The sequence below is a fragment of the Eurypyga helias genome, unplaced genomic scaffold, assembly GCF_000690775.1.
Source record: "Eurypyga helias isolate BGI_N326 unplaced genomic scaffold, ASM69077v1 scaffold19131, whole genome shotgun sequence".
Taxonomy (NCBI): Eukaryota; Metazoa; Chordata; class Aves; order Eurypygiformes; family Eurypygidae; genus Eurypyga; species Eurypyga helias.
This window is the reverse complement of record NW_010232955.1, coordinates 2,697-15,275: the sequence shown is the minus strand read 5'-3', so window position 1 is coordinate 15,275 and position 12,579 is coordinate 2,697. Positions and strand designations below refer to the sequence as shown.

The window sequence follows — 12,579 nt, the reverse complement described above, 5'->3', positions numbered from 1 at the left end:
ACTGGCAGGAAAGGCTCTGTGCCTGCTGTAGCAATGAGTGACCCATCAGATCCTGAAAGCTGTAAAAGGTTTTAAGGGGATCAATATTCTCTGTGCTCTCATTTCTAATGGGGCTTTATTGCAGGGCTCTGATTCATGTAGTTCATTAAATGGACTCAGATGGAGTTTCTATAACCGAGTTTATACTCGTAGGGCATGGGATCAAAATAGCAGCAGCAGCAAGCAATTGCTGAGGTCCTAGAACTCATCTGGAGAAGTAATTGCAAGAGTGCTGAAGAATTAGACTTCAAAGGAACATGGATGTGGCTAAATCAGTATTATTAATTGCATTGAAGTTTACAAAAAAAGTTGTCTGCCATGCTGAGTCACTTTAAGAACCACTCAGTGCCATGAAGTAGGTATTGCAACCAATTTGTAGTACCACTTGCATTCTGGGTCAACTATTTTCTGGGTCTTCATGAACGCTGTGAGTGGACGACTCCTAAACAGTAACTAGAGCTAGAGCTACGTCATCTCCAGTTCTCTCATGCTCGTGAGACTGTGCCCCAAACAACAAACTAGTGAAAACAATGAGTAAAATACACCGTGGAGAAAGATGCTGCCTATTGCACCTCTTTATCTACCTTAGGTCTGCATAGACACTTCGAACTTCCCTGCAAAATGTCTGTGGAAAGCAGTCAAGTAGGGGAAAAAAACCTCCAAACTCAACAAAATAACCCCAACACAGAGCGCTCATGTGTATCTGGTCAGACGGAAGTGCCACCTAATCCTTTAGCTGGTTTCTGTCAGTGACCTAAACCAAACATCTAGGGAAAAACAGGGTGAGAGGTACCAATCATGTCAATGCAGATGTGAGGGAATTGGACCAAGGCGCTCAGAGGGAAACTGGTTCAGCTGCTATTGGGCTGGGACCAGCATTTTACTGTTTCTATTATGCCAGGATCTAGGGAGGGACAAGTCACACAGGTAGTTGTTTTGGTCTGAATTGCATGTCAAACACCATTGAGGCTGGACCTCCATCCTCCCTGCAACAAGATTTAAGTAATGTCTAACTTGTAACGACAGCATGCCTGGAGGTAGTCATGAATTTTCTACAGAAAGAGTTCAAGTGGAGAACTTGGGTTTATAGAGCTTAAAATGTTTTATTTTAGGTGTCTTGGGGCACAGGGGGAGGTTGATAAAAATTCTACTGGCTGCTGCTCCCCCACAGGAGGAATCTGGAGCTCTAAATGAGATGCTTAGGCATCGTTAGGGAGGACTGGGGCTGGGAAGTAAGAGACAGAAGGTTAAGCAGAGAGCTGCCTGGGTTGTACAATATGCTAACAAGATAATTAGTCCCTTAATTATAAGATGGAGGGAGGCACCTATTTTTCCTTGGGATTTTCACGAAGGAAAATGCTTCCTGGAGCTATGGCTGACCTGATTTGATCACCTTTCTGCCAGGAAACAGAGCAACACAGTTTTGTGGTTAATACAGCTCCTTCCCCATGCTCCCCAGCTCATTTTAGACAGGCTTTGAGTCCTCTGGAATATCCCAGGTGAGTGTCCTCGTTATGATCAACAGCTTGGTTATTCTCACATTTTCCTTTCTCAAGCTTTCTAGCTGAAGCTACTTCATGTTGTAGGAATAATGAAGGCTTTCACTTGGAGATGTTGGAGGGAGGGGATAGAGGGTGAGTTGAGGGGTCACTGAACAGTTACGTGTGTTGTAAACATGAAAAAAATGCACGTAATTTTAGGAGACATTAAAAGATTCATTCTTGGTTAAGACTAAGGAGATATCGTTACCACAGTAAGAAAGATTGGTAAACTTTATTTAAAGCTGCAGGTGCCCGGAATGATAACTATGTTAAATCAAAGACAAACTTGGACAGGAGAGGATGCAGAAAACTGCTGGGATAAGCAGGGGACGAAGCAGCTCCTTGTATGAGAAGAAACTACTAGTCACAAATTAATAATTAAGCAAAATGGAGATGGGGAATGATTGCTTTTCCTGGGAGATGAGGGGAAGTACTTGGAGAAAGAAGATAAAAAGATGCTACTAGCACAAAGCGGATAGAAGTTGAAATTAAACTCCCTTGGCCCAGAAACTAGAGGGGCACTGAGTTGAGAAGTGTGTCTGGAACAGCATTACAAGCCAGGCAAGGAAAGCTGCATTGGTATGGCACTGGTGAAACTTCTGGAGGTGATGGGGATGGAGAAGAAACAACTCTGGATTTGAGAAACACACTACTTCTTCAGAAGACTGGAATGCTGACTCTGCAATCTGGTTACGTGTTGGTGCTTCTGCTACGTTACAGTGTTAGCGTGGAATAGATGTACAAGCTAAGAACTCCCTCAGAGATCAAGTTAATATATCGAGAGAAGAGATTTCTCTTCATGCACCATTCCCCCCTATTTCCTTCCTGCTCAGAACCCAAGAGTAGGCACAGCTAAAAACGAAAAGTGGAGCAAGGCTTATTTCTAGTCCTAGAGGCGTTGACTTTCCTCTTCCCCCTGCGAGTACATCGCTGGATACACGGCATTAGGCCGCCTTTGCCTCCCAGTGAGATGAGCAGAGGGGCTGGGGTGGAGGCAGGGGTGTGATTGCTTTTCCCTCCGTTGTCACGCGTGGCCTGTTTCTTGCTGTCCCCTGGCATTTTGCGATGCCCTTGAGCTTTCCCTATCAGTACCTCACAGATTTCTGAGGCCTTTCATCTTTTATAGAGATTTTTTAATTTGTTGAGGGCTGGAAAGGCTTGTGGGGTGTGTGAGTGCGTGTGGGGGGGAGAGTGGCACGGGGTGTCAGATCTGGTGGCCTCTCAGGACTAAACCGCTGCGACAAGGCCTTATTCCCAGCATCCCCTGTGAAGCTTCATTCATTCAAAGAGAATATCGGAGCAAGATCAAATCTGACTGTTCTGCACCCTGTCTTTGTCCCTGGGGATTAGCTGCACTTTCTGTAGCCCAGTGACTACTACTGCTGTGTCACACAAACCCGCTCGTGAGCATATGAGAGCCGGCCATTTGCAGCCCCGTCCTAGGTGGCCTGAGGAACACTGAGTTCAAATGCCTCCATGAACTTGGTCAGAATAGGCATTCAAAGCTTTCATTTCCCATTTTTCACGATACAGGATGTTCTGGTAGTTGAGTCCGGTAGATTGATGGACAATTTAGGTTGGAAGAAAGCTCCGGAAGTCATCTAGCCAAATCCTGCTCAGAGCAGGTCTGACCAGCTCAGGTTCCTTGATGTTGTGTCCAATCAGGTCTTGAACATCTCCGAGGATAGATATTCCCCAAACTCTCAGGGCAACAGGTCTAGGAGTGTGAAACCCAACCACCCCAAGTAATTAAGGAGGTAGTAGTTTAAATTTAGGAGCCTGTTTCCCGCACAGTCAGTGGAGCGATGCAGCGGCTGTCTGAACAGGAGTTAAATACACCAGAAGGAAGCGCTGGTGCGTGAGAGACCTGGGCCATACAAGTGTCATATCGGGCCAGTGACAGAGTCCAGAAACACAGTCTCTAAGTTCGCAGCCCAATTATTTTTTCCCCTTCTCCAGGTCTTATTGACTTCCCTGGCACCAACACAAGGCATGCAGCAGCAACAGAGGGTTCCAGACGCTGTGTGTATGTCACTGACGGCTGATGCTGACAGCGTGTAGTAACAGTCCTAGTTGGAAGGGCTACGGAGCGGCTGCATGGGTTGCAGCAGCAGATGGATGAGGGCGCATATCCGAAACGGGTGACAAAACCCTTGCTAATGCTCCACTGTGGCACTGAGCTGGGATATGCAGCACACCAAGTTCTACTTGTGTGTCAAGTGCAAACTCGGCAAAAGGAGTAGGAACAAAACCTGTAAATTGGAGCTGTGCCCAAACCTCACCCAGATAGACCGTTCATGCAGACGTAGCTCAGACGACGGTAATGAGATAACTAATTGCTGGAATATGACGCTTCCCTGTAACAAATCCAGATGGGGCTTGCTTTAACTTCAACCCTTCTCAGACGTAGTGAGGATGAAGCATTTATGAACGGGTCAGAAAAGAGCGCTGCCTTGTACGACACAAAACCAAACGCCTCCATTCGGCGCGTTTCAGTGGCGAATTCGCTCCCCTGCTCTGTCGGTGAACGGCGCGTTCTATTCTGCCGGCACCGAGTAACGTCACAGCAGACAACATACTCAGTGAAGAAAACCACAGAGAATTGACTGAGGTGGCAGAGCTTTAAGATAACTTTCTGTTCCAACAGACATACCCCTGCAGTTCGTGTATCGCTCGTACGAGCTGTTTGTCGTTTTATCAGGAGACAGACGCCGAAGTCGGCACTCCGGACTTCAGGGGAAAGCAGGTACCTGGGGTGAGGGGTTCAGATGCTCAGCGCGGCTGCCAATCTTGGACTCAGTTACCAGCCCCAGCCATGCGCCATCTCCTGCTGGAAAATTGCTAAAATGTGCTCCCCTGACCCCGCAAATACGTCCCCTAACCTGCAATAATGGTGAGACAGAGAATTTACAGTTTATTTTTAATGCTCTCCAGGGCCTAGCAGACACTTAACAGTTTCCTAGCAGTTGGAAAACAGGAGCTTAAAATTACTCTGTACTTGTAATCCAACCACCCTTGATTTTTCGCTGTTTATTAGTTTCCCTGATGGATTGGGTTTCCAGCATAGCTGAGTTCCAGTACAATGGGGCCGTTACTCCGTGGAAATCGCAAATGCACGTAACTGTCAATGTACTCTACAGCGTGGAGCGTTCCCCTCCTCCGAGAGTAGGGGTATCCTTGCTTTCAACGTGTCGCTGATTGGCTCGCCGCTGGGCGTACGGGAATGAGATCCCCACCAGCAACTTTGCAACTTTCTTGACCTCTTTCTACTGCAAGTGTAAAATCCGGTGGGTTTTCCATCCTAAAAAATGTGAGTGGTGAAGTCTCCCAGGTTTTTCTAAAGCACACGTATTAGTCACTAAGGTAGCAGGGTGGTCTTGGCTACCACTTGGTCTTTCCCCGCTGTACGCGAGAGTGGTGTTAAGCACGAGAAGAGACCGATGCGGTGACGGGGCTGCTACTTTCCTGCTGTGCTTATGATGTGACAGATGTCACGATTTCGGTCTATTTTAAAAAAGATGTGATGGTGGAAGAAAACTGTAAAGGCTTTCAACGACCTAACTTATCTCGCCCTCAGAGCAGGAACACAAACTCAATTCCGCTGCTGTCTTCTGCAGCGGCACCTACCATGCTCGACCTTGTTCTCGAGGCCTCAGAGGAGGTATTTTTGTTACGTGAGCGGTTACTCTGCTGGTGGGTGCTGACTGGCCACCCTGTTCTCCCCTTCCTCACAACACCCAGTGTCTCTCTTCCGTATGTTGCACGGAGTAGCCACTAGAGTGCCAGCAGAAGGCCTACTAGCCCGTTTACGTTTCCAAACGCTTGTGCCTCTCTGCTGTATGTCTGACAGCAGCGATTAGCGGGAGACAGCTTTCCAGACCTTGCTTCCTCCCCCACTGCACGCCAGGTAGATGCCGCAGCGGTCTGTTCCTTTCAGCACATTCAGTCAGCTGCTCGGTTCCGCAACAAACCTGCTGTTTCACGAGTAGTTAACTAAGGTGAAAGGCAACTCCAAAGAAATATGGAGAAGGGCAGCTCAAGAGCTAAGCACCAAGTCTTAACTAGTAGCTTATTCGGGAGGGATGGGGGGAGGAAGACGTGTTGGGTGACGGAGGGGAAATGCGACATGATGCCCAAGCCCCTTCTCTTAAAGGGGCCTGCAGACTGTATCTTTGTATCAGCACGAGCCTGGCTCCAGAGGTATGAAAAGAACACTTACTTCACATTCCATGAAGAATCCAGTTACTGAGATGATCACAGGAATTTAAGTAGGGGGAAAGAAAAGAAATAATTAGGCATGTGAATTAACCTTGAAGTTGGAGCTTCTTAACGGTCTACATTCCAAAAAACGCACCTTCACAAAGTCCCTCATGAAGGAGAAACACTTATTTCTGCCTGCTTTAAAGCACCTTCTTCCTATTCTCTGCTCTAACGTGAGGAATTCGTGTTTTGTACTTGTTTACTGGTCTTAGTTTGCAGTTATTATACTAGAACCAAAACCAAGAAAGAGGAAGAATTTTATTAGACCAAACATGAGAAGATTGTGCTGGTTTTAGTTGGGACAGAGTTTTTCTTCACAGTAGCTGGTATGAGGCTGTTCTGCATTTGTGCTGAGAATATTGATAACGCTGTTTTTCTTTAGTTGTTGCTATGGAGTTGTATCAAATCAAGGACTTTCTCAGTGTCTCACTCTGCCCCTGTGTTCCCACCTTCTTCCCTACAAGAAGCTGGGAGGACAGAGCCAGGACAGCAGAATTCGCACAGAATGAGGGAAATACTGATCTTTTTAACGTGAGAGGGGATGCTTGTCATCATTTTAAGAACTGCAAAATTGCATCCTACTTGGTACCTCGATTCATCCCCCATGACAATATTGGGATTTTTAACAAAAAACTTGTAAACATTGACCTTGAACACGTTAGGAAAGAACATGCTAGTTTACCTCTTGCTATACAGGACAAGCTATGCAAGCTGTTTAAATAACACTGCTTGTATTAAACGTGAATGTTGTTGTAGGGGGCAACAGCAAACTTCTAAGTCTTCCTTACGGTGTCAGGCTAAATATAAAACTTCCATACAGAAGCATTTACAGATTTAAGTAGCCTTAAGTGGATTAATATTCCGACCTACCGCGTTTTCAACATCACTATTTACTACAAAGGGCGTGTGTTTTGACGTTAACAAACGGGATGGATTCTTGGTCACTGCAGTTGTAGAGCTAATAGGCCTCCTCCCCAGTCTCTATGTGTGTTGGGGGGGAAAAAGCTTAACGCTCCCTCCCAATGTATTTCTCTCCCATCAGTAATTTGATCCCAAGCCTTCAGCAGCTATTACTTATCGCTTAAGTGATGCTGTTTTCGTTAAATCTTTGCTAGACAGTCAGTCTGAGGGTCTTTCAAGCCAATTCATTTGATCTGAGAGTCCTCAGAACCTACTGATGTGTACTGGGAAGTTAAGTGCACTGGGGAGAATTACATTCCCCAGTTAATCCTGGAGCCGCTCCTGCTTAAGCACACCTGTACAGTCTCAGACTGATCTGTACCTACGGTGGACAACTCTAACGCGAAGGCACCAAGGACCAAGCCAGCCTGGCTTTTCTACCTGCTGTATCTTTTTGGTCTGATGTGTCCTCCAATCCAAACTTGTTCAGTACGGCAACGAGACAGAGACAGCAGCGTTCAAGTTGTCCAGGGGCAGACAGAATTTCACAGTGCGTGCAAGCAGTTAAGTCCTTATCCTTTGTGTAAGGTGAAAAATGCAGTTTGGGGCAGATTCCAGTCAAAACGATTTGCTTTGCCTATTCCCTTATCGGGGAAGGTTGGAAGCAGACTAATTTGCGGAGTCTGATGCAATGCGTTCAGCCTGCCGTTACCCACCACCTGTCCCAGAGCAGGCACGCTTACCTGAGCATAATGCCTGGCAGAAAGATCGAGTTAGAGTGCAAGAGGATAGGTTGTGTTTCCCACAGATCCCCAGGAAAGACAGAAGTCAAGATTTGGCTAGAGAAGTTAACTTGGCAGGCCAGAATTTGAGCCATTCTGTAATACAGCAAGCAACTGCTGGTTCCACCCACATCACCTCTCAAGCCCCCGGCAAACCGGCAGGAAGGATTTAATTTGTTGTTTGGCAAAACCCACAAAATTCAACACCCGAGTTTAACTAAAGGGTAGTTTTTTATTCCCCATTAAGACCGTCTCAAGGACATAACCAAATGTTGGAAACGCCACAGAAGGGCACATAGAGTGAATGTGGTGAAGTACAATGTGAACAGCCCGAGGGGTTCAAACAAGGTAGGACTATTAGCTAACCAGAGGATAAAACCCAAATTAAAACTCTCCTGAAGATGTTGCGCTTTCTTCTCCATTTACACTGGAAAAAGAAATGGTCAAACCCAAGAAAATCCTTGCATCTCTAACGGTACATTCAGTCCTGGCTAAAGAGTTTAACAAGATGGCAACAGGATGACTATAATACAAAACGTTCACTACTACACTCTGTACACACCTGTTGTCCAAGCCCTCCCCCAGACCCACATCACGACGTGCCCCCCCGCCCCCTCATTTGCTCGCTTGCTGGGCCTGCCTGCGGAGGAGGACGTAGATCTTCTCCTTTATCCAGTCTTTATTGTACGGCTGGTATGTCTGAGTATCAGCACGGTAACTGGAGGGAAACAAAGAATTAATCAGTCTCTCTCCTAGCGCAGAGGAACGTCACGAACAGTTAAGCGGCCTCAAGTCTACGAGGCGGAGCACAGAACACAAGTAATAGCACAATTAGATGGGAATTGCCACTCAGCAGAGACTTATCCCATTCCTTAAAAACCAGTTACCCGGCAGATCAGTAAGAACCTGAAATAAAACCAGGTGCTCCAATGATTACTGAAGGGCTGGATCACAGTGTGTTCACATTTGAATTCAGGAATCCCATTAGTTATGGGAGAAAACGCAAGGAGCACCTTAATACCGTGGAGCTCAGAATGAAGAACAGTTCCACCAGGAAACAACCTAATTTGCGCCTTAATGAGCCGAACGCTTCTTCAACGCTACTTCAGGCAAGTGCTCAGGTGAGTTTTCAAGTGTTCCACTTCCGTTTGGAATTTTTAAAAAAATACATAAAAGCACGATCTCCCAGAGGAAAGGCAGACTCGTAGATGTGTGACAACGGATTCTTGCCAGTTGGCAGCGACGGCAAGCTTACATCTAACGAACAAGGAGACTTCGTAGAAAGCAAACTGAAAACAAGAACCCACAGATGCATTTTCTTTGCTACCCGGGGGTAGCTGATAAAAAAGTCGTCCACTAGCAAGATGTCTTGCCAGGGCCGGAGAACTCGGTTACTCAAGACACTGTTGAATTGAAGCAGGGTTAGACCAAAAATAAAACAAAAGCAAATTGTGTGAGTTATCTTTGTAGATCCATGCCCTCCTTTCCCCCTAACGTGAACGCTTTTTGATGAAGGTGGTCTATTCAGTGAATGCTTCGAGAGCGACTGAACTCCCGGTCAGCCTTTAAATCTTGGTACACGTATTTCTAATCGGGTAAGAAGGGTGAGATGATCGTTGGTAAGAAGCGAAGTAAAAATCCAGAGTTAACTCAATCCAGAATGATTTACAGTTCTTACCTAAGGAAAAACCCTAAGTATACTGTTTCTAAGGAAGCCTTGCTATTTAAAACCCAGCTGGACTGGTTCAAGGCCAGAGAAAGAGTTTCAGTATATATTGACAGTCGGTAGTAATTCCAGCACAGCAGGAGCAATGTTAGTTTCGGGAAGTTACTGATTTCCACCCTAATCCTTTCCTAACGTTACGCTGCCGGACCAGACAGCGAGTACTTCAGGAATCTCCACGAACACAGGACAAGCCTGGAACGCTACGCGTGCCATCTGGTGGAAGACGATGAGCTGAGGTGGGATTTGGCACAAGGCTGAGTTTACAAGCCTAACTGAGAAAGGCACAAGACTCCATGAGGAAACAGTTGCTACTTCCTAAAGCAAGTAGTTAGCTTCAGTCTGTTAGATAAACAAAACCAAAGTGTGTCTTTCAAACTGCAGCAGCCCAGCCCTACGGCACCCAATGATCGAACGCGGCAGAATGTCTAGGAACAAGGTAACTGCAGAAACTGTAATTCTGTTTTACTTCTTCTACTGAAAACTTTGGTAACGGCATTTGTAGTAAGTCACGATCAGTAACCTATATTCTGTATGTACATCAGAATCTAAAGGGAAGCAATCTGATGCACAGGGGTTTTTTTAAATAGGTTTTTATTTTAAGCTGGAATTAACTGGCAAAGGTTGTTCACTGTGCAGCTGCAGCACAAGCACTGGCACTGGGATCTCAGACAGAGCAGTACAGCTGCAGGAATGTCCACACCACATACTCAATGGCTTAAACACAGTTTCTGGAATTCTGAGCTTAGAAAGCCAAAATTGTTGGTATTGGAATGTGAGATCTGTATCCTTGCTCCTACAGAATTTCTGCAAAGTTGCTATCAATGTCCTATCCGGTCATTACCTTGAAATTTATGGCATGGAAAGCACGCATGATCTAGACAAAGTGATTTAGTTACAGTGCTATGCTCCGAAGAGTGAAATTTAACACTAGATTTCACCATGCAGTCAGAATGGAAAGCACCCAGGACCACCTCTGCTCACCCACAACTTCAACACACAGATGAGAACTGGAAATGTCTTCACAAGGATGCTTAAAGAAATTAGCTAGGGCTCTCCGGAGGATTCATCGGTTCCTCAGTCGCATCACTCGGATTTAGAGACCTCCATCATGCTGTCTCTTTGATCAAAATAAACAGCTGGCTGCAACGCACTTCTACAGACTTCTACCTACCACATGAGTACAGCCCTCAGCTGAATAATCCTTCTACCAGAACAACCACACCAAGCCAGCTACAGCCCCAATTTAAACAGATTAATAAAATACGTAGATGTATTGAACTGTTGGACTTCAGTATTTGAAACGCTGGGAGTTTCAATGTGACTAACATCCAAGTGGAACCGTCAGCTTCTAAGCTTTCTTTAAAATACTTCATTCCAATGCAATTAATCGGAGCAGGCAACGTGGCATGCCAGCTGCAATCCTGCTGCCTTACTGTCACAGCTATTCCAAAAAACCCCAGAACCTTACCGCATCTCACATAAAACACGTAAAAGTTGACAGGGAAGACTTCCAAATGGACTAGTACACCTGAACTTACACAAGACAGCTGAGGTCGGCCAAGTCGTCGATGAAGTCAAACAGTTGGCTGATATCATATGTAATGGACGGGCTGTTGGGATTCATTCTCTTCAGATGCTCTTCATACATTTTGCAGACTCCTACAGAGAAACAAGATTAACGATGCAATATTAAAAAAACAACAACTGCAATTACTGAAAATTCTTCAGATATGGAACCACAGATATTGGGAAAGTTTAGAGATAACTGCCATGAAAACACACACATAACCTTCTTACACTGATTTTGCAGACTTGAAATGCTTTTGTCCTAGCTATTTGCACTGAAACATCGTACTGTGAAATCAGTAAGATGCATGGAAAGAAGCATGATCATCATCTAGAGAAAGAAAGTTTTAGTTCTGTCAAAGATGGAACTTTCCATGCAGTAAGGTCCAATGGAAACCTGAAATTCTTTCCGGTAATTTTAAGACAGCAATTGCAACATATATTCCTACTGTACAAGCACCTGAGAGAGAACTAATGTCAAATAAAGCTTCTGAAATCTCATAAGAGATCATTCTTGATGAACGAGTCAAACAGGGCTACTGAGGTAAGAGTGACAGCACAAGCCTGTATATGAATTTAAATCAGTTTTATTTAAGCTAGCCTATAAATAATTCAGATACATCTCGGAAGAATGTAATGCTGAAGTGAGCATGGAGGCTTTACATGGTCTTCATGATGCTTTTGTTTGCCTCGTAAAACTTCCTGGAATTAGAATTTTTAATGTTAAGTGGATTTCCACATTTAAATCATACAGCTGTAGTACTTCAACCTGCTTTCCAAGCTCAGTATCGGTCTCCTAAAGTCACACAGGATTTTTTTTTCTCTGGCATGCGTGCAATGAGGCTGCAAATTATAACACAGCTGCACACATACTTTCACTTTCTTTCCAACAGCAACCTTTCCTTCATATGTCTAGCACAAAAATTAGCCAGAGAGGTAGGCGGCTGTGATCCTGCAATGAAATGCATCCAGGCAAGGCTGCCACAAGGCTCCACCAAGAATGCTGCCTACTTTCATGAGCTGAATGCAGTTCCATCCAGTTAAATAAAAAGACGACACTTAATATAAAAAGGAAGCTTCAGAAACAAAGAATAGCTGATTTTACTTTGTTAAAACATTAGCAAACGATTACCTTGGGAAAACATGAACAGCAATTTATTTTCTTAGTGAGCAATTTTGGGAATATGTCAAAAATGAGGGTTTAACGCCACTTTTTGTCTACCAGGCCTGCACCCACCTTCCATGCACTCATTCACCGATTCATAATCAGCATATGTTCTGCCTTCTGGCCTCTTGGTAGGCTGGACAAGTAGAATTGTGTGAGACTGGAAAACAAAACCAACACGAAGAAAACAGGTTACTCGCAAAATTGGAATGATTTTTTTGTTTGGATTATCTGTCTGAATGAAGCACTAAGAAGATACATAACATCAAAACACTGGATCAGCAATCAAGGACAGACGTTTTTTGAATAGTACTTAACTGGTCATCTGAGCTGAGTTAATAACTTTTGTTTCCAATCGGCCTTATCAATCCTTACGTAAGTTTAAAATGTGTAAAATCGCCAGCAAAGCAGCTACTGAGTTGAAAAAAATGTACCACAGGAAGAGTAGGTTTTATTTAAACAGGAAAGCAAAGCAATAAAGTCAAAAAGCTATACTATTAGTACATTTGCTTATTTATTCCAAACGCAAGCTGTTAGTATAGTTCCAAATACCCCAATTAAAGAGCAAGTTGGGAGTCCAACTCAGCTTCACTGTCAGTC

At 44.7% G+C, this 12,579-nt stretch overlaps 1 protein-coding gene across 1 annotated transcript; it reads right to left on the bottom strand.

Annotated features, from left to right (window-relative positions):
- Positions 1-7,734: 7,734 nt before the first annotated feature.
- Positions 7,735-12,139, bottom strand: ERH (enhancer of rudimentary homolog (Drosophila)). Its single transcript, XM_010161585.1, has 3 exons — positions 12,052-12,139; positions 10,787-10,907; positions 7,735-8,240 (listed from the first exon to the last, which is right to left on the bottom strand). Exons 1-3 carry the CDS (start codon positions 12,056-12,058, stop codon positions 8,138-8,140), a joined length of 231 nt encoding a protein of 76 aa, XP_010159887.1. The 5' UTR covers positions 12,059-12,139; the 3' UTR covers positions 7,735-8,137.
- Positions 12,140-12,579: the final 440 nt, after the last annotated feature.

Excerpts from the sequence above, each read along its gene's own strand:
- ERH (XM_010161585.1), bottom strand. Across the intron at positions 8,241-10,786 it reads GCCGACCTCAGCTGTCTTGT|TTACCGTGCTGATACTCAGA; the intron begins GTAAGTTCAGGT and ends GTTTCCCTCCAG.